This window comes from Dermochelys coriacea, chromosome 7, assembly GCF_009764565.3.
Source record: "Dermochelys coriacea isolate rDerCor1 chromosome 7, rDerCor1.pri.v4, whole genome shotgun sequence".
Classification (NCBI taxonomy): Eukaryota; Metazoa; Chordata; order Testudines; family Dermochelyidae; genus Dermochelys; species Dermochelys coriacea.
Genome location: NC_050074.1, coordinates 122,427,248 through 122,451,505, shown reverse-complemented (window position 1 = coordinate 122,451,505; position 24,258 = coordinate 122,427,248). Strand labels below are relative to the sequence as shown.

The window sequence follows — 24,258 nt, the reverse complement described above, 5'->3', positions numbered from 1 at the left end:
CCGACGTGTCGCAAAAGGCGCCGGGCTCCCGCCCTTTTTGCCGTCAGTGTCGCAAATGCGTTGGCGCTTGACGGCGGCTTGCTGCCGGTTCATGGGGGGGCCTGGCGCAAGATGGCGGCTCTACCTGAGGAGCCGGCTGAAGTGGTGGTGAAGCCGGACCCGGAAGGGGGTGTCCCGCCGCAGCCCCCTCCGGTTCCCTCGCCCGCCGCTCCCCCCACCACGGCGCCGGCGGAGGGGGAGGCGGCGGGGACCCCGGGGAGCGGAGGGGAGGCCGCTCCCCCCAAGCCGGCCCCCCCGGGTCCGGCCGCCTCCCCCGCCCCCACGGACCGGCAGACCCTCCTGGCCGTGCTCCAGTTCCTGCGCCGCAACAACCTCCACGAGTCCGAGGACATCCTGCGCCGGGAGGCCCGGCTGCTGGGGGAGGAGGTGGCCGCGGCTGCCCTCAGCCCCTCGGGACCCGGCGCCCAGGGGACCCCTGGTGGGGAGACAGACGCCGCCGGGGGCGAGGCGCTGCTCAGCCGGGTCGCCGCCGCCTCTGGAGCGGCCGGAGGGAGCGTCGCTGTTGGTGCCGCTGCGACCCCCGCCGGCGCCGTCGCGGTACCGCCAGGGAAAGGTGAGAGCCCCGGAGGAGGAGGCGGGTGAAGAGCGAGAGACCGAGGGAACCTCACCTGGGGCCGCCAGGATGGCGGCATCACCCTCCTTGAGCCTCCCACATGCAGGAGGGGTCACCCCTCATCTGTTTGCCTTATCGGCCTGGAAAGGTTGCTGCGGCTGAGGGCATCTTCTGCAGTTAGAGGGGGCATCTGGATTGGGACGCAGCAGCTGGAAGGGGGAGAATTCCTAGTGAGAAACGGCAAAAAGAAAAGGAGGACTTGTGGCACCTTAGAAACTAACAGATTTTTTAGAGCAGAAGCTTTCGTGAGCTACAGTGAGAAACGGGTTTCAGAGGGGTAGCCCTGTTAGCCTGTGTCGGCAAAAACAACGAGGAGTCCTTGTGGCACCCTAGAGACTAACAACACCTTTGAGACGCTAAGGTGCCACGAGGACTTCTCATTGTTTTTAGTGAGAAACGGGTACCTGATAAACAGGGGATAGTAACAGAGAGGGTTTTATGTGCTTTTACTTCTAGGCAGGGTTACCACCTTTCAAGATATTCATGGGATAAAGCTGATTTTCTTATCCGAGCTTTTGTGTGCAAGCTTTACAGAATATGAAAAGCACCCTGAGAATTTTAGCACCAACATATGGGTTGTGTAGTGGTGGTGCTGTTACAGTCTGAAGGTGTTCAGGTACTGTGATGAATAAAAATTAAAAGATGCAGTGATGCAAATGTTTTGATAGGATGACTGTGCTGAACAGTAGAGCTTAAAAAGTAGCCACCGGCGATGTATGGAGTCACTAGCAAGTGAACAAAAGTCATTGCTAGCAGAAGGTTGTTCAGTGGCCTGTGTGAACTGTCCAGTTCTCAGAGTTTGTGTGTACGGTAACTAGAAACAAAATCTAGGTTGGTTGCAATTCACCTATTGTTGTTTTGATGCATGTCTGTGTGTGGATGCTCAGATTGTGGATTAAGTTTATTTGGTTGTAACTCGAGTTAATTTTTTATCGACTTAAGTTATTAAATAACTTAAAGAAATTAGTTTGATGTTTATTTCTGAAAGTGGTTAGATCTATAGTCATTATTCAGCTCTTGTGGGAGTGAGTTCCATTGCCCTGGTACTGTGAAAGTTCAGTCTCCTATATTGACGAATCTCTCCCTATTCGCTGAAAGTTTTCAGCTGTCGTGGGAGGTCCTAGATATGGAGGGAGAATAGATCTGTTGGGTAGCATTGGCCAATCTCCTGGAAGACTTTGGTTTTCACAACAGAGATCTTGAACAGGACTCTGGATTGAGTGGTGGTCCAATGTAGAAACAGGAGTTGTACCCAGTCACAGCAATATTGGAAGTAGTATGACACACACTGTGAAGGAAAGAGGATTTTAGTTGTGCAGTGTTTCTCTTTTCTTTTACAAAACAGGGAGAATACTTTCTTGTCTAAATTATTTCAGTAACACCACTGAAGAAAACTTATTTTTCTATGATTAATGGCTTTTTCCATAGAAACATATTTTTAGTAGAATTAGGCCCTAAAGTTTTTTATAAAAACTAACTTTAAATGGAACCTGGTAGCAGATGAAGCACAAAAAATATAGTGGAAGTTGATACGAAGAATTGGGGCATTAAGTTTATAATTTATGTGATATCTTTCATCTCAAATTTAAATTTAGGGCATGGCTACACTTGCAGATGTAGAGCGCTGTGAGCTAAACCCGCCTTCATAGAGTGCAGTAGGGAGAGCGCTACAGTCTGTCCACACTGCCAGCTGACAGCGCACTGGCATGGCCACATTTGCGGCACTTGCAGCGGTATTGGGAGCGGTGCATTATGGGCAGCTATCCCACAGAGCACCTCTTTCCATTCTGATGTTGTGGGTAGGGAGTGTGGGGCATTCTGGGTCCTGTCCCAATGCCTCATGATGCATTTGTTCGCATCCCAGCATTCCTTGTGCTTCCGTCCACATTTGGTGCTAGCTTTCAACTTGTTTTTTTTTTTTTTATTGCGCGCCCTGTCTTCCCTTTCGGTTTGCGGGAATGGAGCCCGAACAGCTGAGGAGTATGCTGACGAGTCTCGCCAGCGCATCACGTTTGGCAGTCGAGCTATTCCTTAGGATCCAAAGTGACAGTAAGGGCTCCGATGATGATATCCACTTGAGTAATGCATACGGCACAAGTTTGCTTGTGGCATTCACGGACATGCTCGCCACCGTGGAATGCTGCTGTTGGGCTTGGGAAACAAGCACTGAGTGGTGGGATCACATCTTCATGCAAGTGTGGGATGATGAGCAGTAGCTGCAGAAAAGCCACTTTCATGGGACTGTGTGAGGAGCTTGCCCCCACCCTTCGGCGCAAGGACATGAGATTGAGAGCTGCCCTGACGGTGGAGAAGCGGGTGGCTAGTCAAACTGGAAGCTGGCAACTCCAGACAGCTACCGATCGATCGCTAACCAGTTTGGAGTGGGAAAGTCGAATGTTGGAATCGTGTTGATGCAATCGCATCCTGCTCAGAAGAACCGTGACTCTGGGTAATGCGCAGGACATTGAGGATGGCTTTGCACAAATGGGTTTCCCTAACTGCAGAGGGGCGATAGATGGCACGCATATTCCAATTCTGGCACCAGCCCACATAGCCTCTGAGTACGTTAATCGGAAGGGCTATTTCTTTATGGTTCTCCAGGCACAAGTTCTCCAGGCACTTGTGGATTCATAGATTCACAGATATTAAGGTCAGAAAGGACCATTATGATCATCTAGTCTGACCTCCTGCACAACGCAGGCCACAGAATCTCACCCACTTACTCCTGTGATAAACCTCTCACCTATGTCTGAGCTATTCCTCAAATCATGGTTTAAAGACTTCAAGGAGCAGAGAATCCTCCAGCAAGTGACCCGTGCCTCATGCTACAGAGGAAGGCGAAAAACGTCCAGGGCCTCTTCCAATCTGCCTTGGAAGAAAATTCCTTCCCGACCCCAAATATGGCGATCAGCTGAACTCTGAGCATATGGGCAAGATTCACCAGCCAGATACCCAGGAAAGAATTCTCTGTAATAACTCAGATCCCACCCCATCTAACGTTCCGTGGGTGTTCACAGACATTAACACAGGCTGGCCTGGAAAGGTGCATGACGCATGCACCTTTCGGAACACTGGCCTGTTCAGGAAGCTGCAAGCCAGGACTTTTTTCCCAGACCAGAAGATCACCGTAGGGGAAGTCGAAATGCCCATTGTGATCATTGGAGACCCCGCTTACCCTTTAATGCTGTGGCTCATGTAACCCGACACAGGGAGCCTTGACAGCAGCAAGGAGTGGTTCGACAGCAGCAAGGAGTGGTTCAACAACAGGCTGAGTATTTGTGAAGAGAAGGGTGAACGATTCACTCACTCAGTCACGGAGGAACTCGGAGGTTCAACACCTGGAGGCTGAATTTGAACAGCCAGAGAGCAGGCCTATTAGAGGGGCCCAGCATGGGGCTGCAAGGATTAGGGATGCCTTGAGGGAGCAATTTGAGGCTGAAAGCCACCAGTAATGTCTGGTGCCCTGCACAGGAGTGAAGTGCAGTGGTTTCAATGTTAGTAGAAATCTGTTTGCTACGCTGACTTGCAGTGCCTGTACCTTTCCTGGGTTAAGGTACCTTTAACTTTATGCAATAATAAAGAATGTTTTCAAAGCCAAAAAATCCAGTTATTGAAAAGAAACACAACTGCTTGGGAAACAGAAAGGGCAAGGGGGTGGGGTGGGGAACGGTACAATCACAGATTTGCGTATGTCCTGGCTGGAGTGCTGTGCAATGAGTGCTGCAGTTCAGGATGACTATACTGCATGGTGATGGGGGTTGAGTGCAGAGGGTAAGGGTCATAGTTTTCAGGGCTGGCTGGTGAAGCTACAGGTATTGAAGCAGCTGGTGGCAGTGAGAACCCAGATGCTGAGGAAAGTGGATTGGAGGTGACATGGGGGCACAAGGGAAAATGTTTTTGGACAAGGGCTCGGCGGGGGGCAGGTGGGCACGGTAGTGCTCCGCCTGCATGGCTACAAGCACCTGGATAGAGTCCACTTGGCGCTCCATGATGCTTATCAGCCACTCCATGCTTTGGTGCCGGTGATCCGCATTCTGCTGGCGGACCCTCCTTTCACTCTCCTGCACTTTTTGATTTTCATTACTTGAATGCTGCATTACTTTATGCAACATGTCTTCCTTGCTTCTACGTGCCCTCTTTCTGATTCTTCTGAGTCTTTCGACCAGTAATAACACGGATGGCTGAGATCACAAGGTTGCATCTCTAAAGACAAAATGCAACACTTAACAGAGGCAGCATTGTTCACACCAGACAGAGCAATGATTCCCACGTACTTAAGGGCAAGCACAGTCTACACAATAACATAATTTACCCGTCCCACTGAGGCCGATTACTGCGATGTGAGTGAGCCCTATTCAATGTACTATTCTGCATCTAGGCATGCATGCAGCCCTATCCCTTCTTGCCCCAAGAGCCCGCACCGAATAACTTCCTTCCCAAAATAAAAGCTGCTTACCGGGAACCTCCTCTAGTGTTTGTCCTTCCCCAAGCATCGGCTGCCGCGACTGGCTACCTTCCTCCTGGCTTGAGAACAGCTCCTGGCTGCATGCATCTAGGGATTCCGGGGTGTCTTCCTCTGCCTCAACACCCTTGCTCCCGCTTTGCTCCTCCTCCTCCTGCCTTGTTGCACTGGGCTCTGAAGTGTCCATGGTGGTGCTTGGAGTGGAGGTGGGGTCGCCCCCAAGTATGGTGTCCAGCACTTTTTAGAAATGGCAGGTCGCGGGGACAGCACCGGAGTGGCAGTTTGCCTTGAGGGCTTTGTGGTAGGCACTCCACAGCTCCTTCACTTTAACCCTGCACTGCAGTGCGTCCCGGTCATGGCCCCTTTCCATCATGTCCCTTGATATCTGCCCAAAGGTGTCGTAATTCCTACGGCTGGAACGCAGCTGGGACTGGACAGCTTTCTCCCCCCAAACACTGATGAGGTCCAGCAATTCGCCATTGCTCCATACTGGGGCTCACCTGGCATGTGGAGGCATGGTCACCTGGAAAGATTTGCTGAGAGCGCTCCAAGCCTGGCTGAGCGAACAGGAAGGGGATTTTCAAAATTCCCAGAGAATTTAAAGGGCGGGTCTGACGGTTGGTCACCTGAGGGCAGGGCAGTAGAGTTCAAAGTGATGACCAGAGTGGCTAGCACAGGCATTGTGGGACACTTCTGGAGGCCAATCAGAGCGCAATATAGGACCAGGGGTTCCACACTAGCGCCGTGGTGCTCCATCAGTGTGCAGCAAACATTATTCCTCTCGTTGAGGTAGAGTACTAGCAGCTCTGTAGCCGCGGAGTCAGAGCGCTCTACGTGCCTTACCGGTGTGGACGGGGAGTGAGCTAGGGTGCCCGGAGCTGCTTTATTGCACTGTAACTTGCAAGTGTAGCCAAGGCCTTAGTGAACTCCCATGATTTGAACGTTGATAACCAGTTTTCTGGAAAATTTGTGTAAATGGGCACATGGTACTTGCACAATCCATTTCATTCTGAGCTCTCAATGTGCATTATAATTACAGGGCAAGCGTTAGCCATCATATATTTGCATGCATTCTCTTTCATATATAAAGACATAAACCCTCTTGTGTATCTTGACACTTTTGCAGTTGGAGGAGGTGTTCCTGTAGAAGACCAGCCAGATGTGAGCGCAGTGTTGTCTGCCTACAAACAGCAGGGGGACCCAGCGCTGTACGAGGAATACTACAGTGGACTGAAACACTTTATTGAGTGTGCCCTAGACTGTCATCGGGCTGAATTATCCCAGTTGTTTTATCCTCTCTTTGTGCATATGTATTTGGAATTGGTCTACAACCAGCATGAGAATGAAGCAAAGTCTTTCTTTGAAAAGTAATGTGTTTACCTTCATGTGTTTGCATCCTTTCTTATGTCCTCACTTTTGTGTGGTTAAATCTGTTAGCACAGGTTTTTAATTTAATTTATCTTTTTAAAGATGAAAAGGAAATTGAAGAGAAGAAATGAATTTGTAGTTGTGGTACTATGTAATGTTGCAAACTTTTGTACATCTCCTTATGTTTTAATCCAAGATACAGCATAGATGCACAAAACATCTCTTTTGCACTACAGAGTTGTACAATTTTTGGATCATCTTTATAGTGGGCTAGCAGGGGTCATGCATCCTCTCCAGGAACTGGGAGTTTGCTGATGGAAGGTCATAAAATATATGCTTCCTGTTTTGGGTCCAGATGCTATAGTAGTGGATGTATGATGAATACTTGCACTAATATAACTAGTGTTGCAAGCAACTTAAAATGTAGTCAGTTGTCTTGTTTTATATGTATAAAAATAATTTTCTTAACCTATAACATTGTAAACATTTTTTCAAATGATAAATTACAAAGCAACAACTCATTGAAAACTAGTCACATGCAGAGTTTGGTATTTTAATAATATGTTTTTTATAAGTTTCCAAAAATTCTTAAATTTCTCTTTAAGGTCTGAAAAATGATTGAATTTGTCCCTTACCTGCTCCACTCCACTATAACTCATCTTTGGCTTTAGATCAATCCTGAAATATTTCAGCCCAAAGGGGTGGTATTCTTCCCCCACATACTATCAGTAGTATGATAATGAAACATAGCATGTACAGTGTCACAAACTGGTTAGACTAACCGGTAGTGAAATTCCATCTTGTTAATTTAATTATCAGTAAAAATTGCTTTGCAAATTTAATTACAGTATTCCCAGCCACAAATGCTATAATGTGCTCTCAGTAAATATATAAAGCATAGTAGTAATCTGTATCTTTAGGTTAATTTTGTAGGCATTGAATCATGTTGATTTGATAAATGTGCAATTGGAAAATGTGCATATTTTTATTAAGTTTAGCAGTCTGGTATGAAAACTACATTGAAAATGTGAATCTGCCTTAAATACAACCAATTAGTTCAGTTTAGCATACAATAGAGATGCTGATCATTTGTGGCCATTAAAGATCCCTAAAGCACTTTTACTCAGAGTAGTAGTGTTAGTCCAGTGACCTGGCCATAAGTATTGGTGGTATCATTTTGCCTACTTGAAACTCTCACTGCAGTTTCGTTAGAAATATATTCTTCACTTCCTGTTGTAAACCGCTGGGTGCTGTTACTGTCTGCTGTAAAAGGCTGCAACATTCCATTCGAGAGGTAATTTCACTTCAGCTGTGAAATTATCCTATATATTTGTAAAGTGCTTTGGGATGCTTAATAATGAGTTGCTATATAGAGGTATATTATTACTTGCTATTAAGATGTACTACTGAGCAGTACACAATTCGGGGGTATTTGGGAGATTGTATTGTTGTAATAAACCATCCTTCATATGGTTTTAATGTCTATTTAATAGGTTTCATGGGGATCAAGAGTGTTATTACCAAGATGACCTGCGTGTATTATCTAGTTTAACCAAAAAGGAGCACATGAAAGGGAATGAGACCATGCTGGATTTCCGAACAAGCAAGTTTGTGCTGCGCATTTCTCGTGACTCTTACCAACTCTTGAAGAGACACCTTCAGGAAAAACAGAACAATCAAATCTGGAACATTGTTCAGGAACATCTGTACATTGATATCTTTGATGGAATGCCTCGCAGTAAACAACAGATAGATGCTATGGTGGGAAGCTTGGCAGGGGAGGCTAAACGGGAGGCTAATAAAGCAAAGGTATGAGGCAAATCCTGTTATGCCTATTAATAACCAGTTGCAGCATGTAGAGTATTTTGAAGATGATATAACCATTGCCTTAATATAAATAGAACTCCTGGATTCTGAGTCTTGGCAGCACACCCGGGATGGTAATGGCGGAGGATGGTGAACTTAGCTTTGAAGCAGAGGGAAAGAGATTGATAATCACCCTTTAGTAGCTGGTCTCTGGAGAAGCCATCAGACCACTGGAAGAGACAACCTTGTTTAGTGGACTGAACACAGAGCTGGCTCCTGAATTCTTATACTGGCTTTGCCTTTGGTTACATGTCTGGCTTAAGAACATAACGGCCATACTGGGTCAGACCAAAGGTCCATCTAGCCCAGTATCCTGTCTTCCAACAGTGGCCAATGCCAGGTGCCACAGAGGGAATGAACAGAACAGGGAATCATCAAGTGATCCATCCCCTGTCGCCCATTCCCAGCTTCTGGCACACAGGCTTGGGACGCCATCCCTGCCAATGCCTGCTAATAGCCATTGATGGACCTATCCTCCATGAACTTATCTAGTTCTTTTTTTGAACCCCGTTATCGTCTTGGCCTTCACAACATCCTCTGGCAAGGAGTTCCACAGGTTGACTGCATTGTGTGGAAAAAACACTTGATTTTTAACTTCCTCACCTGTACAATGGAGATAATGCTTGCCACCAGTAGTTAGTGTGAGGATTAATTGTTTGTATGGTGTTTTGAAAATATCAAGAGCTATATAGGTGTTAAATGTAACCTAGACTATAGATATTCTGCTTTCAGAGAAATGCAAAGAGGTAATGAAAGGGAATTTAGGGTGCTCAGCATCTCTCGGGATCAGTTGCCCAGTAGTATGATAGTGAAACATAGCATGTACAGTGTCACAAACTGGTTAGACTAACCGGTAGTGAAATTCCATCTTGTTAATATCTTAGATTCAAAGAGGCTAAATATTGTTCGTTAATTTGCTGCTACTTAAGCTCGTTCCATTTAAGGATTATTTTTCATTGTGAAAAATAATGCAAAGGTTTTTTTGTTATATGGGTAACTCCTCTCTTGGGTTGCAGGTTTTCTTTGGCTTATTAAAAGAACCAGAGATTGAGGTGCCTTTGGATGATGAAGATGAAGAGGGGGAGAATGAGGAAGGAAAACCAAAGAAGAAAAAACCTAAAAGAGAGAGCATGGGATCAAAAAGTAAAAAGCAAGACCCTAATGCTCCTCCACAAACCAGGTAACCTAGAAATTGGCATGAATACCTGATAAATCTAGTCTATTCCCTACCAATTCTCGATTGCTTCCTATACTGTCTCTAGTGCTTTGTTCAGTCTAGGGCCTAGCAATGAGGCTTCCATCATTTCCCTTGGGAGATTTATTCCACAGCCCAAAAGACCTCACCATTGCAAAGTTTTCTAGACTTTCTTACTAAATTTTCCTTATTAGTTTCATCCCGTTACCCAGTAACCTCTTCAGATCACTCTAAGCAATACCCCAACCTCCATGTTTAGATCCTTCAAGTATTCATAGTTATCAGATCCCCTCTCTCACTTTACTCATCTTACTCATAGACTAATAGATTATCATGATCATCTAGTCTGACCTTCTGCATGTTGCAGGCCACAGAACCTACCCACCCACTCCTGTAGAAGGCCCATAACTTCTGGCTAAGTTACTGAAAGTCCTCAAATCTTGAGTTAAAGACTTCAAGTTACAGAGACTCCACCATTTACTCTAGTTCAAATCGGCAAGTGACCTGTGTCCCACACTGAGAGGTAGGTGAAAACCCCCCAGGGTCTCTGCCAAAATTACCTGGGGAAAAATTCCTTCCCAACCCCAAATATGGTGATCAGTTAGACCCTGAACATGTGGTGAGACCTACCAGCCAAACACATGAGCGAGAATTCTCTAGTAACGCAGAGCCTGCCACATCTCATGCCTCTCTCCTGCCATTGGAGATGTTTGCTAATAGAAGTTGTGGATGGGCCATAGGCCATTGTAGACAGTCTCATACCATACCCTCCATAAACTTATCAAGCTCAGGCTTAAAACAAGTTGGGTCCCCCTCCCCCCGCCCACTCCTGTTGGAAGGCTGTTCCAGAACTTCACTCCTCTTGTAGTTAGAAATCTGTCTAATTTCAAACCTATATTTATTGATGGCCAGTTTATGTTCATTTGTTCATGTGTCATCAATGGCCCTTACCTTAAATAATTCCTCTCCCTCACTGGTGTTTGTTCCTCTGATGTATTTATAAAGAGCAATCATATCTTCTGCCCCTCCCCCCCCACCCTTTGTTTTGTTAGGCTAAACAAGCCAGGATGTTAACTTTCCTCTTGTAAAGTAGGTTTTCCATTCCTCAGATCATCCGAGTAGCCCTTCTCTGCACCTGTTCCACTTTGAATTCATCTTTATTAAACATGGGAGACCAGAATTGTATAAAGTATTCCAGATGAGGTCTCATCAGTGACTTGTGTTATGGTGGTAACACTTCCCTATTCCTACTGGCAATACCTCGCCTGATGCATCCTAGAATTACATTAGCCTTTTTCATGTCTGCATCACATTGGTGGCTCATAGTTATCTTGTGATAGACCTGGGAGTATTGATTATTCTCCTCTGTGTCTTCCAACTGATACCTCCCCATCTTACAGTTCTCTTTAAATTACAAGTATTTAATTCTTTTAATCATTTCTCATTAGTTAGTTTCTCCAGACCTCCTTTTTTATTGTTAAATTCCTCCTGTCATCCAGTCTGACACTGAAGTGCCTGGGCTTTGCTGTCCTTTGAGGGGAGGGTTCCATCTACCATATTTAATTCACAATATTAAGGCATTCCTGCTTCATAAGATGCATTCTTCTTATAGAATTCCTCTTCCTGAACTGAAAGACTCTGACAAGCTGGATAAAATAATGAATATGAAGGAAGCCACAAAACGTGTGCGTCTTGCTCCAGAATGTTTGCCTTCCATCTGTTTCTACACATTCCTTAATGCCTACCAGGTCAGCAGGGGTAACTGGAGTGGTATGAAAAAGGGAGGGAAAAGTGGTGGCAGAAACCACAAAATATCTGAGGTAAGGAAAAAGGAAGCCATAATATGGTTCTGCAGAGAGAATTCAGACCCAGAGTTTGATACTGTGGCTGAATCAAATAATAAGTAGTCATTTTGCTGTCTGGTAAAGATTCTTCTCGGTTAACATTGAGACCATAAACTTGCAAGCACTTACATGCCTGGGGCAAACTTGTATATCTTACACTGACCTTGCTGAGAAGTCTTTTGAATAGATTTGATAAGAATTACTGAGGGGAAATGTGCTCATGGTATAGCAGAAAATTATTAGTTGAAACAAGGAATTTTGTAGCTAATTTTCAATAAAGTCAGGTTTCAGAGTAGCAGCCGTGTTAGTCTGTATTCGCAAAAAGAAAAGGAGTACTTGTGGCACCTTAAACACTAACAAATTTAAAAAAATTTCCACTCCATACGGCTAAATTCAGTGCCTTGCATAATGACAGGTTTCAGAGTAGCAGCCGTGTTAGTCTCTAAGGTTCCACAAGTACTCCTTTTTCTTTTTTCAATAAAGTGTAATGCAATTGAAAGTTTAGACTTAAAACCCTATGAAAAGGGAAGCTCTGTTTAAAGGTTTCCTTAGACTATCTCCTTTGTTTAGGCATTTCTGCATTCCTTCACGCTTCCCTTTCACTTTTTTGGTGGGGTGTGGGGGTTTTCTTACCACAGTGAGTGATCATAAATTCTGCATACACTGTGAACTATAGTGCTGGGGAACAACATTGCTGTGGCTTATTAAATGGGTCTTTTTATAAAATATCTTTATTTTAAATGGCCTAACAATATTAGCTGTAGTTATTGTTTCATATACATGTATTTTTTGTCCAGTCTGTCTTGGAATAATTCCCATAGCTTATGCAGAACTAAGGTAGTTAATACTCTTCATATTAATGGCAAGATTATCTAGTGCTTGAACTTTGTTATACGTCTCCTCTCCCCATGAAAACTTAAAATAAAGTGACTGTTTTGTGTACAGGGTCTTACTGCAGTGGATGTCACTGATGACTCTAGCATGATTGTAGGAGGCTTTGCTGACTCCACTGTAAGAGTATGGTCTGTGACACCAAAAAAGCTACGCAGCGTGAAATCAGCAGCAGGTAAAATGAAGACAATAAGATATGTTTATCTTGCGTATTAATTCTGATAGTTTTGTCAGTTTTGTGCAGAGAGAAATGCTAATATCACAATAGCTTTCTTAAATTGTTCGAAGTGGTCAGGTTGACTTCAGCTTTTAAAGAGGATAAAGTGTGTGTATATATAATTTAAATGCAGACTGTGCTTGATATATACAAGACACAAAATCCAGACACCTCTTTCCCAAAGAGTTTACATGGAACTAGTGTACACAGAGTAGATGCACTTGGAAGCTGAGAGGAGGGAATATAGCTTCGTTTATGGCCCTGATTCAGTAAGATACTTAAGCACATGCTTTCGTACCTTGCTGAATAATAAGGTGATAAGTAAAAGCCAACATGGCTTTTTCAAGAACAAATCGTGCCAAACCAGCCTAAAGTCTTCCTTTACCACGTTTACCAGTCTAGTGGATGAGGAAAGCAGTAGACATGAGAGAGCTTGAGTTTAGTAAAGCTTTTGACAGTCCCACAAGATCTTTTCATAAGCAATCTAAGGAAATATGGTCTAGATGAAATTACTGCAAAGTGAGTACACAAGTGGCTGAAAAACAGTATTCGGCGTAGTTATCAGTGGCTCACTGTCAAATTGAGGGGACATATCAAGTAAGGTCCACAGGGGTGTGTCATGGGTCCAGTACTAGTCAATATTTTCTAGGTCTGTCAATCGCAGTTAATGCCTGTGATTAACTGACAGCAAAATTAACACGTTAATATTTTTAACGTGTTACTTGTTAAACCTGGAGGGGAGCATCGGTGGTGGCCCTGGCATACAGCTCCAGGAGCAGAGGGCTGGAGCCTTGCGCGCCCCCAGCCCTAAGCCTATATTTGAAAATATAGAACCCCCCCCCAAAAATTTAAATAAATGGTATTCTAATATTATTATTTAATAATGCGATTAAAACTTTGCAATTAATTGCGAATAATTTTTTTAATCTCACGATTAATTTTGTAAATTGTTTGACAACCCTAATTTTTTTTCATTAACGACTTGGATGGTGGAGTAGAATACAGATGTAAAATTTGCAGATGATATCAAACAGACCCTAATTCTTCCTCCCTGTGCAAGCCAATGTGTGTGGCAAGGAGTTATTCCATAGTGCTCAGCCCTGTGTCAGAGTCACTTTCACAGGGTCTCCTGGCAGAGGCAGCACTTATATGTTCCACCCGATGGAAAAAGTTTGAATAATCTTTAAGGAGGTTCAACCAGTGGTTTCCATTCCCCTTTATTTCTGCCTTTTTGTTAGTAAATGCAAGCACTTTGGAGGAGAGGATTAGAATTCAAAATGATCTTGGAGAATTGGTCCGAAATTAAAAGATGAAATTCAATAAAGACATGCAAAGTACTACACTTAAGAAGGAAAAATCAGCTACACAAATGCAAAATGGGGAATAATTGACTAGCCAATGGAACTGCAGAAAAGGATCTAGAGGTTATAGTGAACCACAAATTGAATACGACTCAACAATGTCATGCTGCTGCAAAAAAGACAAATGTCATTTTGGGATGTTTTAACAAGTGTGGTGGGTAAGGCATGGGAGGTAATTGTCCAACTCTACTTGGCACTGGTGAGGCTTCAGCTGGAGTATTGTGGCCAGTTTTAGGTACCACCTTGTTGACCAGTTCTTTCTCCGCTACCCAGAATGCACAGGTTCACAGACAGACTCTTGAGCTGAAGAAGTATGTCGTTTATTTGCTGCTTCAGTGAGTGATCGGTCCGTTGAAACTGGGCACAGCATAGGGTTAAACGCAAGCGCACACCCACATTCAGGTGCTCACCTTAAATACATTGTTACAGAGTTATTCACTATATATTATATAAACACTTTTGCTGCTTAGCACTAAGATTAGTTTGATAATTCAGTTGTTTACCTGATCAGGTTGCTCACTCAGCTTTTTACCTGGCTGTTCTCTTGCCTTGCTAGACAAACAGGCATCTTTTCACGTGTCTCAACATCTAAAATATACATTCTACATATTATATCCTACACACCTAAAAAAGATATGAACAAATTGGAGATAGTCCAGAAGAGAGCAACGAAAATAAGAGGGTTAGAAAGCCTGACTGATGAAGAAAGGTTGAAAGAATTGTGTGTTTAGTTTAGAGAAGAGGTAATGGGAAAGGACATGATAGGCTTCAGATACATAAAAGGTTATTATAAAGAGGACAGTGATCAATTATTCTCCATATACACTGAGGTTAGGACTAGAAATAATTGGCTTAATTTGCAGTAAGGGAGACTTAAGTTGCATATTAAAGTTTTTCCTAACTATAAGGGTAGTTAAGCACTGGAACTTGTTATGTAGGGAGGTTGTGGGGTCCCTGTCATTTGGAGGCTTTTAAGAACAGGTTAATCAAACACCAATCGGGTATATTTAATCCTGATTTAAAGTGTGGGGATGGATTAGATGACTTCGTGAGGTCCCTTCCAGCCCTACATTTATATGAATCGTACACTAAATTTGGATACTTGTAACTACTATGAACAAATCATATTCTGTGTTTTCCAGAAGGCTTGATCTGGTCAGATTGTGGTGTTGATAGTTTTATAGAGGCACAGAGTACCAAAGAAAGATTTCTTATCCATGTTGCTTAAGTGATGAAAGACTGAGGTCTCAATCGGTAACTTATAGACTGAAAGTTAACTACTTGTGTAGCTGTCAATAAAAGGTTATTGAAATCTAAAAACATGGGTGAGTGGCAAGTAGTTTAAAGCTTTTTAGGGAGAGATGTAGAAATCTGGACTCTTAGACAGGATATCAGTCTTTCAAGATAATTGGAGATTGAATGGTGGATATATCAGAAATGGCTTTTCTGAGGATTAAATTAATTTTAGATGCTCTTGTGAAGTGTACAAAACAGAATGGTTATCTGGAAATAAGGCTCCAAACAATTCTAAAATGTCTTCTGAAAATGCATGCTTATAGTATAATACCCCCATCCAAAAATATATTTGCACGGTCAGGTTCTGAACATGAATGTACATCTACTACATTTTTTTCAACTGTTACATAGGGTAGCATATCACAAATTCAGAGGTGAAGAACCTATGGCCTTCTTCAGATCCTTCAAAGCTGTAACCTTAAAGGTTCTTTCTTGAATCATCTTAATCACTGTTTCCTTCACACACTTTTATACATACACACAATGGTCCTCAAGAAATTGCCTACTTTTGTGCGCTATGTAACTTAGAATCTAAAACCTACAGGCTACTCTAACTTAAATATCCTTGCTGTTTTGTAGCTGGTGTTGAATATTAGTTGTCTATGTAAATATTAAGAAGGATGTTTTGTCTACTTCATACTTGCAATGAACACCAAGAAGGACAATATATTGTGCTTAAATCATACATTTTATTTTTGTTTAAATATAAGCATGCTCAGCTGTTGACAGCCAGCGTAGATTAATTATACATGTGTGTTGTAAATGGGAACCTCTGACATTTTACAGATCTCAGTCTCATAGACAAAGAATCAGATGATGTCTTGGAGAGGATCATGGATGAGAAAACAGCAAGCGAGTTGAAGATTTTATATGGTCACAGTGGACCTGTCTATGGTACCAGCTTCAGTCCTGATAGGTAAAATAAGTTTTAAAAATTCCCTAGAATGATGGTTTTTAAGTGCTAATGAAATGTTAGTTGCTATAAACATGTACTGAATGCAGCTTTTTCTATAAGCCGGGACCATACTTGTACAAGCAGTTCATAATAGTACCTTTGCATGTGCGTGTGAAGGTCTGATCTTATGAGAGTCAGTGCATCTGCTGCAGGGTGCTGAGCATTTTTAACTCCACTTGAAGTCAGTGGGAGTTGAGTGCTCGGCACCTTACAGGTTCAGGACTTAAGATTGTATAATTAGCTATCATATCTGAAAGATGACCTTAAGTTGTTTTAACTGAATATGTAAATAGTAAAGAGGAGAAATGTTATGGCAGCATTTATTTCAGTTATGGGAATGCATGGCAGTAGGTAGTCTTGCATAGAAGGCATTTTTAAAAGTGTGCAATTATAAAGATTGCTGTGGTGGTTTATCAGAAACTGGTTTAAAGCACTCATGTAGTCTCTCTTTGTTATGTAAACACATTGAAATGCATAGCAGCAACATGGTAAGCAGCCTGGCCAAGAAGCAAACCACAGAGTATGAACCGGAAATGGTATAGCCTATAACTAAGGCTGCGAGATTGTCATGGATTCTGTGACTTCTGATGTGGCTGGCTCTGGGGCTGCCTGAGGAGCTCAGGCAGCCCCTGGGCCAGTCGCACCAGCCGCTGCTGGGGCAGTCTTGGCCACTGCCCCTGTGTGCTAACACCCTCCCTTCCTCCCCTCCCCCCCCAGCAGGAGGAGTTTCAGTGGTGGATTGGGGGCTGGGGCACAGGATAGGCAGCACTTACCTTGGTGGGGCTCCCCGGAAGTCGACATGTCCCTCCCTCATCTCCTAGCTCCGCGTGCTGCCGCTGCCTGCAGACACCGGACCCGCAGCTCCCATTGGCCTCTGATCCTAGCCAGTGGGAGCTGCAGAGGTGACAGCGTGTGGATCTAGGAGCTTAGGGAAGGACATGTCACTGCTATCCCAGAAGCCAGGTAGGGAACCTGCCAGCCCTGCCACCCTTCTCGTCTCTTGTCTTCTCTCTCCCTTGCCCCCCCCCCCCGCCCACTACCAGCGGTGGTCCTGGGTTGCTTGCACCTGCAGTGCCCCCCGGCGCACTCATGCCGTCCCCCAAGCCACCCCCCTGAGCTGCCCCCCCAAGCACTCGCGGTACACCCAATATTTAGTCATGGATATTTTTAGTAAAAGTCATGGACAGGTCATGGGCCATGAATTTTTGTTTACTGCCCGTGACCTGTCCATGACTTTTACTAAAAATACCCATGACTAAAACGTAGCCTTACCTATAACTTACAGTGGACAGTGTGAACAGGATGTGAGTTCTAATGAAAGACCCTATAAGACAGTGGTGGCCAACCTATGGCTCCGGAGCCACATGCAGCTCTTCAGTAGTTAATATGTGGCTCCTTGTATAGACTCCAACTCCAGGGCTGGAGCTAAAGGTGCCAACTTTCCAATGTGCTGGGGTGCTCACTGCTCAACCCCTGGCTTTGCCATAGGCCCTGCCCCCACTCCACCCCTTCCTGCGCCCTCCCCTGAGCCTGCCATGCTCTCGCTCCTCCCCTCCCCCCCGAGCTTCCTGCATGCCACAAAACAGTTGGTTGGGAGGTGTGGGGAGGGAGGAGGAGGCACTGATCAAAGGGGCTGCTGGTAGGTGGGAGGTGCTGGAAGCGGGGCAATGGAGGGAGCTGATGGGGGGGCTGCTGACATTACTGTGGCTCTTTGGCAATGTACATTGGTAAATTCTGGCTCCTTCTCAGGCTCAGGTTGGCCACCCCTGCTGTAAGGGAACGTTGTCATTTTGTTCAGGGTTGTATTTTTAAAACTGATTCTTGACCAATTATATAAGTGGTTTATCAGTAGTTCTTTGGTTCAAACTGATATCTAGGATCCCTAATAAAGACATGGTCACTTTCTCATAGACTTGTCTTAAAGTATGTAACAGAATCAACAATTAATTGTCCCTTTCTTTGCATGCATGCATGCATCCTAGTAGAACTCATTCTGTATCAGTTGTCTCTGAATCCACTGAGGGCTCAGATTCTACAGCAAATGCCACACAACAGCTAGTCAATGGGTGGTACACTTATCACAGACACACGAGTAGTCTTACACTATTTGTGCAGTATAGGCCAAATATTCTGACAAAGTTCCATACATTGTATTTCTCCTCTTTTGCTCTGTAACAGGAACTACCTCTTGTCCTGTTCAGAGGATGGCACTGTCAGATTGTGGAGCCTTCAAACATTCACTTGCCTCGTGGGATATAAAGGACACAACTATCCAGTATGGGATACACAGTTCTCTCCCTATGGATATTACTTTGTTTCAGGTGGACATGACAGAGTGGCTCGGTAAGAACCAGAATGCAAGAGCTGCAGAAGCAAGCAAAACGTGTGTGTGTGTGTGTGTGTGTGTGTGTGTGGTGGGGGCTCTCACTGGTGCCTAAATTGTGGGCCCATCCCCTATTGCCACCCGTTCTCCCCAAGGCCCTGCTCCTATGCCGCCTCTTCCCCTCCAGGACCCCGCTCCCTACTCACTCCTCTCCGCCTCCTTTTCACCCCTGTCCCCAGTTGCTCTCTCTTACAGCAAGTAAAAAATGGGAGGGCTATGCTTTGAAAAGTGAGGGGGCCATGGCCCCCTGGCTCCCCCTGTTCCAGTGCCCCTGCCTGGATGGGCTTTCTATTTGGATTTTATAGTAATACAAATCCCTGCATGCAAATTCCCTCCACCCCCATACACAACTTTTAAGTAACCCCTTGATGCTGGTAATTGGTATTTCCTATCATGCATCCCATTATTGGGAATGAGTTTCATCACACTTTGTGTAAAAATTAAAGTGTTTACTTTTTCATTTTTTTATACAAACAGCATTAGCTGGGGCATCCCTAAAGAGATAGTGTTCCTTTTCTCCAACCATCTGGTTAAGACAGGAAAATGCACATCCCTACCCCTTCATTTTGGGGAAACTATTGCATCTCTTCACTTGCTTTTTTGATGGCCACAGTTGGAGCACTTTTGCTTTGTTTTGGAGAAGGATTATCTTCTCTTTTGCTAACTCCATAAATGGGTCAACTGGAGGCACCTTCGTAATAAGCACACATCTCCGTCGCCACATATCAGATTTCAAGCTTCACTAGTCTCATTTTTTCTTTAGTCTTGTAAACTATTCTCTTCTGTTAAGCCTGTGGGCTACGGATCACTATCAGCCTTTACGGATATTTGCTGGCCATCTTGCTGACATCACATGTACCCGGTTTCACCCCAACTCCAACTATATTGCCACGGGCTCAGCAGACAGGACTGTACGACTCTGGGATGTTCTGAACGGGAACTGTGTAAGAATCTTCACTGGACATAAGGTAAAGGAATGTCAAAAGGCAAGATGAAAGTGCTTCACTAACAGTACATGGTCAGTGCCCTGTTGGTATATTACATTTACATTTCTAATAAAATATTCAAAAATATGTGTCTGTTACTCTAGATACTTTGACTAACTTCCCCCCCAAAACAAATAAAATTCCCCTCCCTCACAAAAATCTGTTCCCATTAAGCACAAGTAAATAGTACACTGTGAAGATTAACAAATTTCAGACGGTTTTGGATCAAGTGGGGAGTAGGTTTGAAAGCTTAGGCCTCCTCACAGAGAACACTCTACTTTTAAGTAAAGTAGGATCCGGTTTAATTTCCTTTGCTGATCACAATTATGATGATGTGGCGCAAGAAGAGAGGCAGTCTCTTAAGTAGGCAGATTCCAAGCCATTTAAATAGGACTGCTGTAAAGAAAGAGGACCTGTATGTTGACAGTGACTGTATGTTAAACACTTATGTTTAATTTTGGGGCCTAAGGTTTGAAATGAATACAGCTTGACTCTCTTGAATGCAAGTAGATTTGTCTACTAATTTTTGACTCTCTAACTGGATTTTTCTGTTACAGGGACCAATTCATTCATTGGCATTTTCTCCTAATGGACGATTCCTGGCTACTGGAGCAACAGATGGAAGAGTGCTTCTGTGGGATATTGGCCATGGTTTGATGGTGGGAGAGTTGAAAGGGCACACTGATACAGTCTATGCACTCAGATTCAGTAGAGATGGGGAAATTTTAGCATCAGGTATGTAACTCGGGCTTTTGTTCATTGGAAAAAAGTAGTTTGAACTAGAATGATAGCTATCCAAATCTGTTGTCCTCATTGTGAAGGATCAAATTACCGCTTACTGACCAATACTTGGCAGTTATGAAGTTATACTTAACAATTTAGTATCAGTAACTTTGTAAGGCAGCTAAGTATGATTCCTTACTGCAGCTCAGAACTGAGGCACAGATCTTAACTTACCAGAATTCTGTGGTAGAATGGGAAACCGTCCAGTACTGTGCTATCACCCTAAGACCATCCCTCCTCTTAAAACTGAGCTCCTATTGAAACTAGATATTCCTTTTCTGTATTAGACTGAATTTCTTTAGCTTGTTTAGTTAGCAGCTGAATTTCCTTTTTAAAACTTCTAACAATTCAGCAGTTGCTTCAGTGGAGTTTAGAAATACTTCCTTTGCGGATGTTGAGCAGCGAGCCTGGATCTCCAGGCAGTGATGAGCACAAAATGTGTGTGGGCTTTCTGAATAAGTAAAAAATATTGTAATATTTCAAGATGAAGTGCATCTTGCATACCAACCCATTAATAAAGAGTAAAGAACAGGAATGCTCAGTAGTATCTGTGATCACATTTGTTTAAAACAAAAATTTAAATAGCTGGTAGCATTGCCTATAGTTAGGGCTGCCTAACTCTTTCCATTATAAAACCATGTTTTCAGTTGCTTATAATTTTGCCAGTCCTCATTTGTTCAGGCTCAACTTTCCTATACTGTCCGTACACACGTACACACACGACCATTGTCAGTGAAAATGGCACTGTTTACAAGAATGAGATTGGGGAAAATATGTTTAACTCATGTTAAAATTCTTACTACTATTTCACAGAGAAGCATTAGTCCTTCTGTGCTCTGAAGAAGACCTTGGAATTTGGCAGGGAGTCATTTTTGGGTCAGGGAGGTGCCTTTTCCCATCCCTGTGAAAATTTGACCTACTTTTGCCAAGGTATAAGCCTCTGTAAAATCTCAGTTCGTACATGCTCAGTAGATGTGTGTTAAAGGCTTGGGAGCATTATTCTCCAAAGATTCCCTCTGCACTGAGCATGTTCCATCCCCCACAGCTTCTGTGTGCCAATCAGACTGCATATGCCATCGCAACTGAGCATGCTCCATCCTGGGGCTGCAGGGGCTGAGCAGGACTTTTCCTGCAATTGCTCCTCACAACTGCTGGTGGTTACTGTGGTGCCAGGTACCAAGGGTGAGGAATGGGATGGAGGGGAAAAGATGCAGTACAGGGGGAAAGGAACTGGAGTTTGGGGGGCAGGGGGAGGTTGGAATTGGGATCAGGGTGGAGAGGTTGGGGAGGGGGCAGGAGCTCTCTAGTCCACACTCCCTCTAGAAGTCCATGGAGGGTGAGAGGATAGGATTTGAGTACTTAACATTAAGGTTACAATGTTCTTTTAACGTAGTTCTTTAGATCTAATAATTATATATGATAAAAATACAGAAAACAATTGTATTAGTTAGAAATGTATTACCAATTTGACTCTAGTAAGAAACTCACTCTAGAGTATTTGTAAAGTCATCCAAAACTAGGTCTGAAGATAAGTAGTTCCTTCTGCTTTACCCTCGGAAAGCTTGTGTCGGACTGTTAAGGCCCCACCCTGCAAATACTTACGCACGTGCTAAACTTTACTATTCTGAGTAGTCCTATTGAGGTCAATTTGTTTGCAGCATTGGGCCTTACATTTTGAATGTTATGAACAATCCTGTAATGGCAGGAACAAGGTGAATCTTGTAGTCTTACTAGCTCTAATTTTATTACCGTACCTTGCAGCTCTGTTTCACCGTAAGTTCATTACAATTCAATCTATGCAACTATGGCTTTGGTAATTGCATACTAGAGAATATTGCTGACTTTTAGTCTTTAAGTATTGCTTTTAAATTATGCACTGATACAATTCAAAGTTTTCGCAAAAAGAAAAGGAGTACTTGTGGCACCTTAGAGACTAACAAATTTATTATTTATTGTTAGTCTCTAAGGTGCCACAAGTACTCCTTTTCTTTTTGCGAATACAGACTAACACGGCTGCTACTCTGAAATTCAAAGTTTTGTTGTTTTTTTTTTTTTTTTTTTTTTAACTCCCCAATTTCTTCCTAGGTTCAATGGATAACACAGTCAGGCTGTGGGATGCTGTGAAAGTTTTTGAAGACTTAGAAACTGATGATTTTACTACAGCCACTGGACATATAAACCTGCCTGAAAACTCACAGGACTTGCTGTTGGGTACATACATGACCAAATCAACCCCAGTCATACACATCCATTTTACCCGCAGAAACTTGCTACTAGCTTCAGGAGCATATAGTCCACAATAAACCATGAAGCTGTAAGACTGTGCAAGGCAATGAAGTAAAGACCTCAGGATTCCTACAGGATTTGAGACATGGAGAAATCTCTTATACAAATGGACAGCATTAGCCTGTTGGTGGGGGAAACTGTAAACTAAGATCCAAGCAATGTCTTTTCAGTTACTATTTCATATTTAGCCACAATTTGAAAATGCTGGAAATTGACAAGGCATCACAGCTTTAAGGGAAGGAATTGTTATGGTGCTTTTGATTTTTTTTGATAAAAAATAATTGTGGAAATGGCTCTCTCTTCCTTATCAGGAGAAATGGTAATGGGATCTGCTGAAACTTCAATTTTTGGAAAGTTAAGGGTCCCAGTACATGTTCTTGAACAATTTTTTAAAAGCACTTGGTTTACTGTTGGCAAACATTTAATCAGTCTGTGACAGGCAAAAAATATGTAATAATTTCAGAAGAGATGAATTTAGGAGAACTCCTCATAACCTGTGCTGAGAAGCAAGTATTTGTGGCCAGAACATTACCTTTTCCATGCCCTACTTATGGTAGAGGCCTGTGATTTTTACCTTTGGTATATAATGGCCTGAAAGATTTTCAAACTTCTTTGCTTGTTTGATACCCTAGAAATGCAGCTTTTGTCATCACTGCATTTTCCAGGGTGGCTAAAAAAATCATGACTTGCAAGTACCAAAGTAGTAAAAACTAAGCATCTGTAAGGGGAGACGAGAGAAGGGACTTTGACATAACAGGAAATACTCTTACCACCTGTTTGAAAAGTGATTGGTAAAGGAAAAATATTGGGCTTGTGCCCTTTTATATTTAGAGGGAGTCTGAAGAGTTTTGTTTTTTTTTAATCCCCTTGTTTTGTCTGAGAGATTCAGGATCTGCAGAAGCTAGAAAATTAAGGAGAGAAGAGAAGTGAAGAGATTGAAAGTTAATATTTATTTAAATTCAATTCAAAGAAGCCTTTAAGACTCAACCTTCATTCCTTCTGTAAGGTGCTCTTCTCCCAGTAAATATCACCGATACTACCTGCAACTCCTTCTGCAAAACTAGCAAACCAGAGATTTTTGGTATTTCTAAGGTAAAACACAAGCAGAACGTTTGTTTTTTAATCCCTTCTTGTGTTTTTGTAAAAGTTAAAGCAGCAAAAAAAGACAGGCCCAATTTTTCAAATCTTTTGCAGGTTACCTGGGAGGAAAACTCTATTCACCATCCTCATCACTTCATTTAGGGAATTAGAGTTCACAGGCCATATACAGTAATCTAATAAAAACAAGGAAGGTAAGATTTGACATTTCTAAGATAAAGCAAGTGGGGGAACCACCCTCTCCCCAAAAGCAGTAGGTTTACAGAAAGTGCAGAAACTTGATCAGTAGGGAGTTCACCTTGAAGAACACTTATTAGGGAAGAAAGCTTTGAAATGACGTTATTAACTTTGAGTCCCTTTTTTTAATGCCTGAGTTGGTACAGTACTTGTACTTCAATTAAACTTCCTTTCAGTGCTAGATAAGAGCAGTCAGACTTTAATACAGATACAGTGAAATCAAACGATATGTGAAACACTTAACCTGCAACAGGAAGCAGTTACAACTTTGACAGCTAAAAAAGCACTGCCACATTCTGCCTTTGTATTTTGTACAGTTTTATACTTTTGATATTTTATAATAAAGACTAAAAATAT

General features: G+C 43.2%; 1 protein-coding gene across 2 annotated transcripts; it reads left to right on the top strand.

Annotated features, from left to right (window-relative positions):
- The first annotated feature begins 75 nt into the window (after nucleotides 1-75).
- On the top strand, nucleotides 76-24,258 carry TAF5 (TATA-box binding protein associated factor 5). 2 transcript variants are annotated; one of them, XM_038408120.2, is made up of 11 exons: nucleotides 76-613; nucleotides 6,262-6,502; nucleotides 7,997-8,312; nucleotides 9,386-9,549; nucleotides 11,177-11,312; nucleotides 12,354-12,474; nucleotides 15,960-16,089; nucleotides 18,307-18,471; nucleotides 19,275-19,479; nucleotides 20,055-20,232; nucleotides 22,366-24,258. In XM_038408120.2, exons 1-11 carry the CDS (start codon nucleotides 112-114, stop codon nucleotides 22,581-22,583), a joined length of 2,376 nt encoding a protein of 791 aa, XP_038264048.1. In that variant the 5' UTR covers nucleotides 76-111; the 3' UTR covers nucleotides 22,584-24,258. The 2 variants fall into 2 exon arrangements, with proteins under 2 accessions (XP_038264048.1, XP_038264049.1); XM_038408121.2 differs by having other exon boundaries at nucleotides 77-613; nucleotides 19,302-19,479.

Excerpts from the sequence above, each read along its gene's own strand:
- TAF5 (XM_038408120.2), top strand. The coding sequence starts at position 112 with ATGGCGGCTCTACCTGAGGAGCCGGCTGAAGTGGTGGTGAAGCCGGAC. Across the intron at positions 6,503-7,996 it reads GCAAAGTCTTTCTTTGAAAA|GTTTCATGGGGATCAAGAGT; the intron begins GTAATGTGTTTA and ends TCTATTTAATAG. Across the intron at positions 9,550-11,176 it reads AATGCTCCTCCACAAACCAG|AATTCCTCTTCCTGAACTGA; the intron begins GTAACCTAGAAA and ends TTCTTCTTATAG.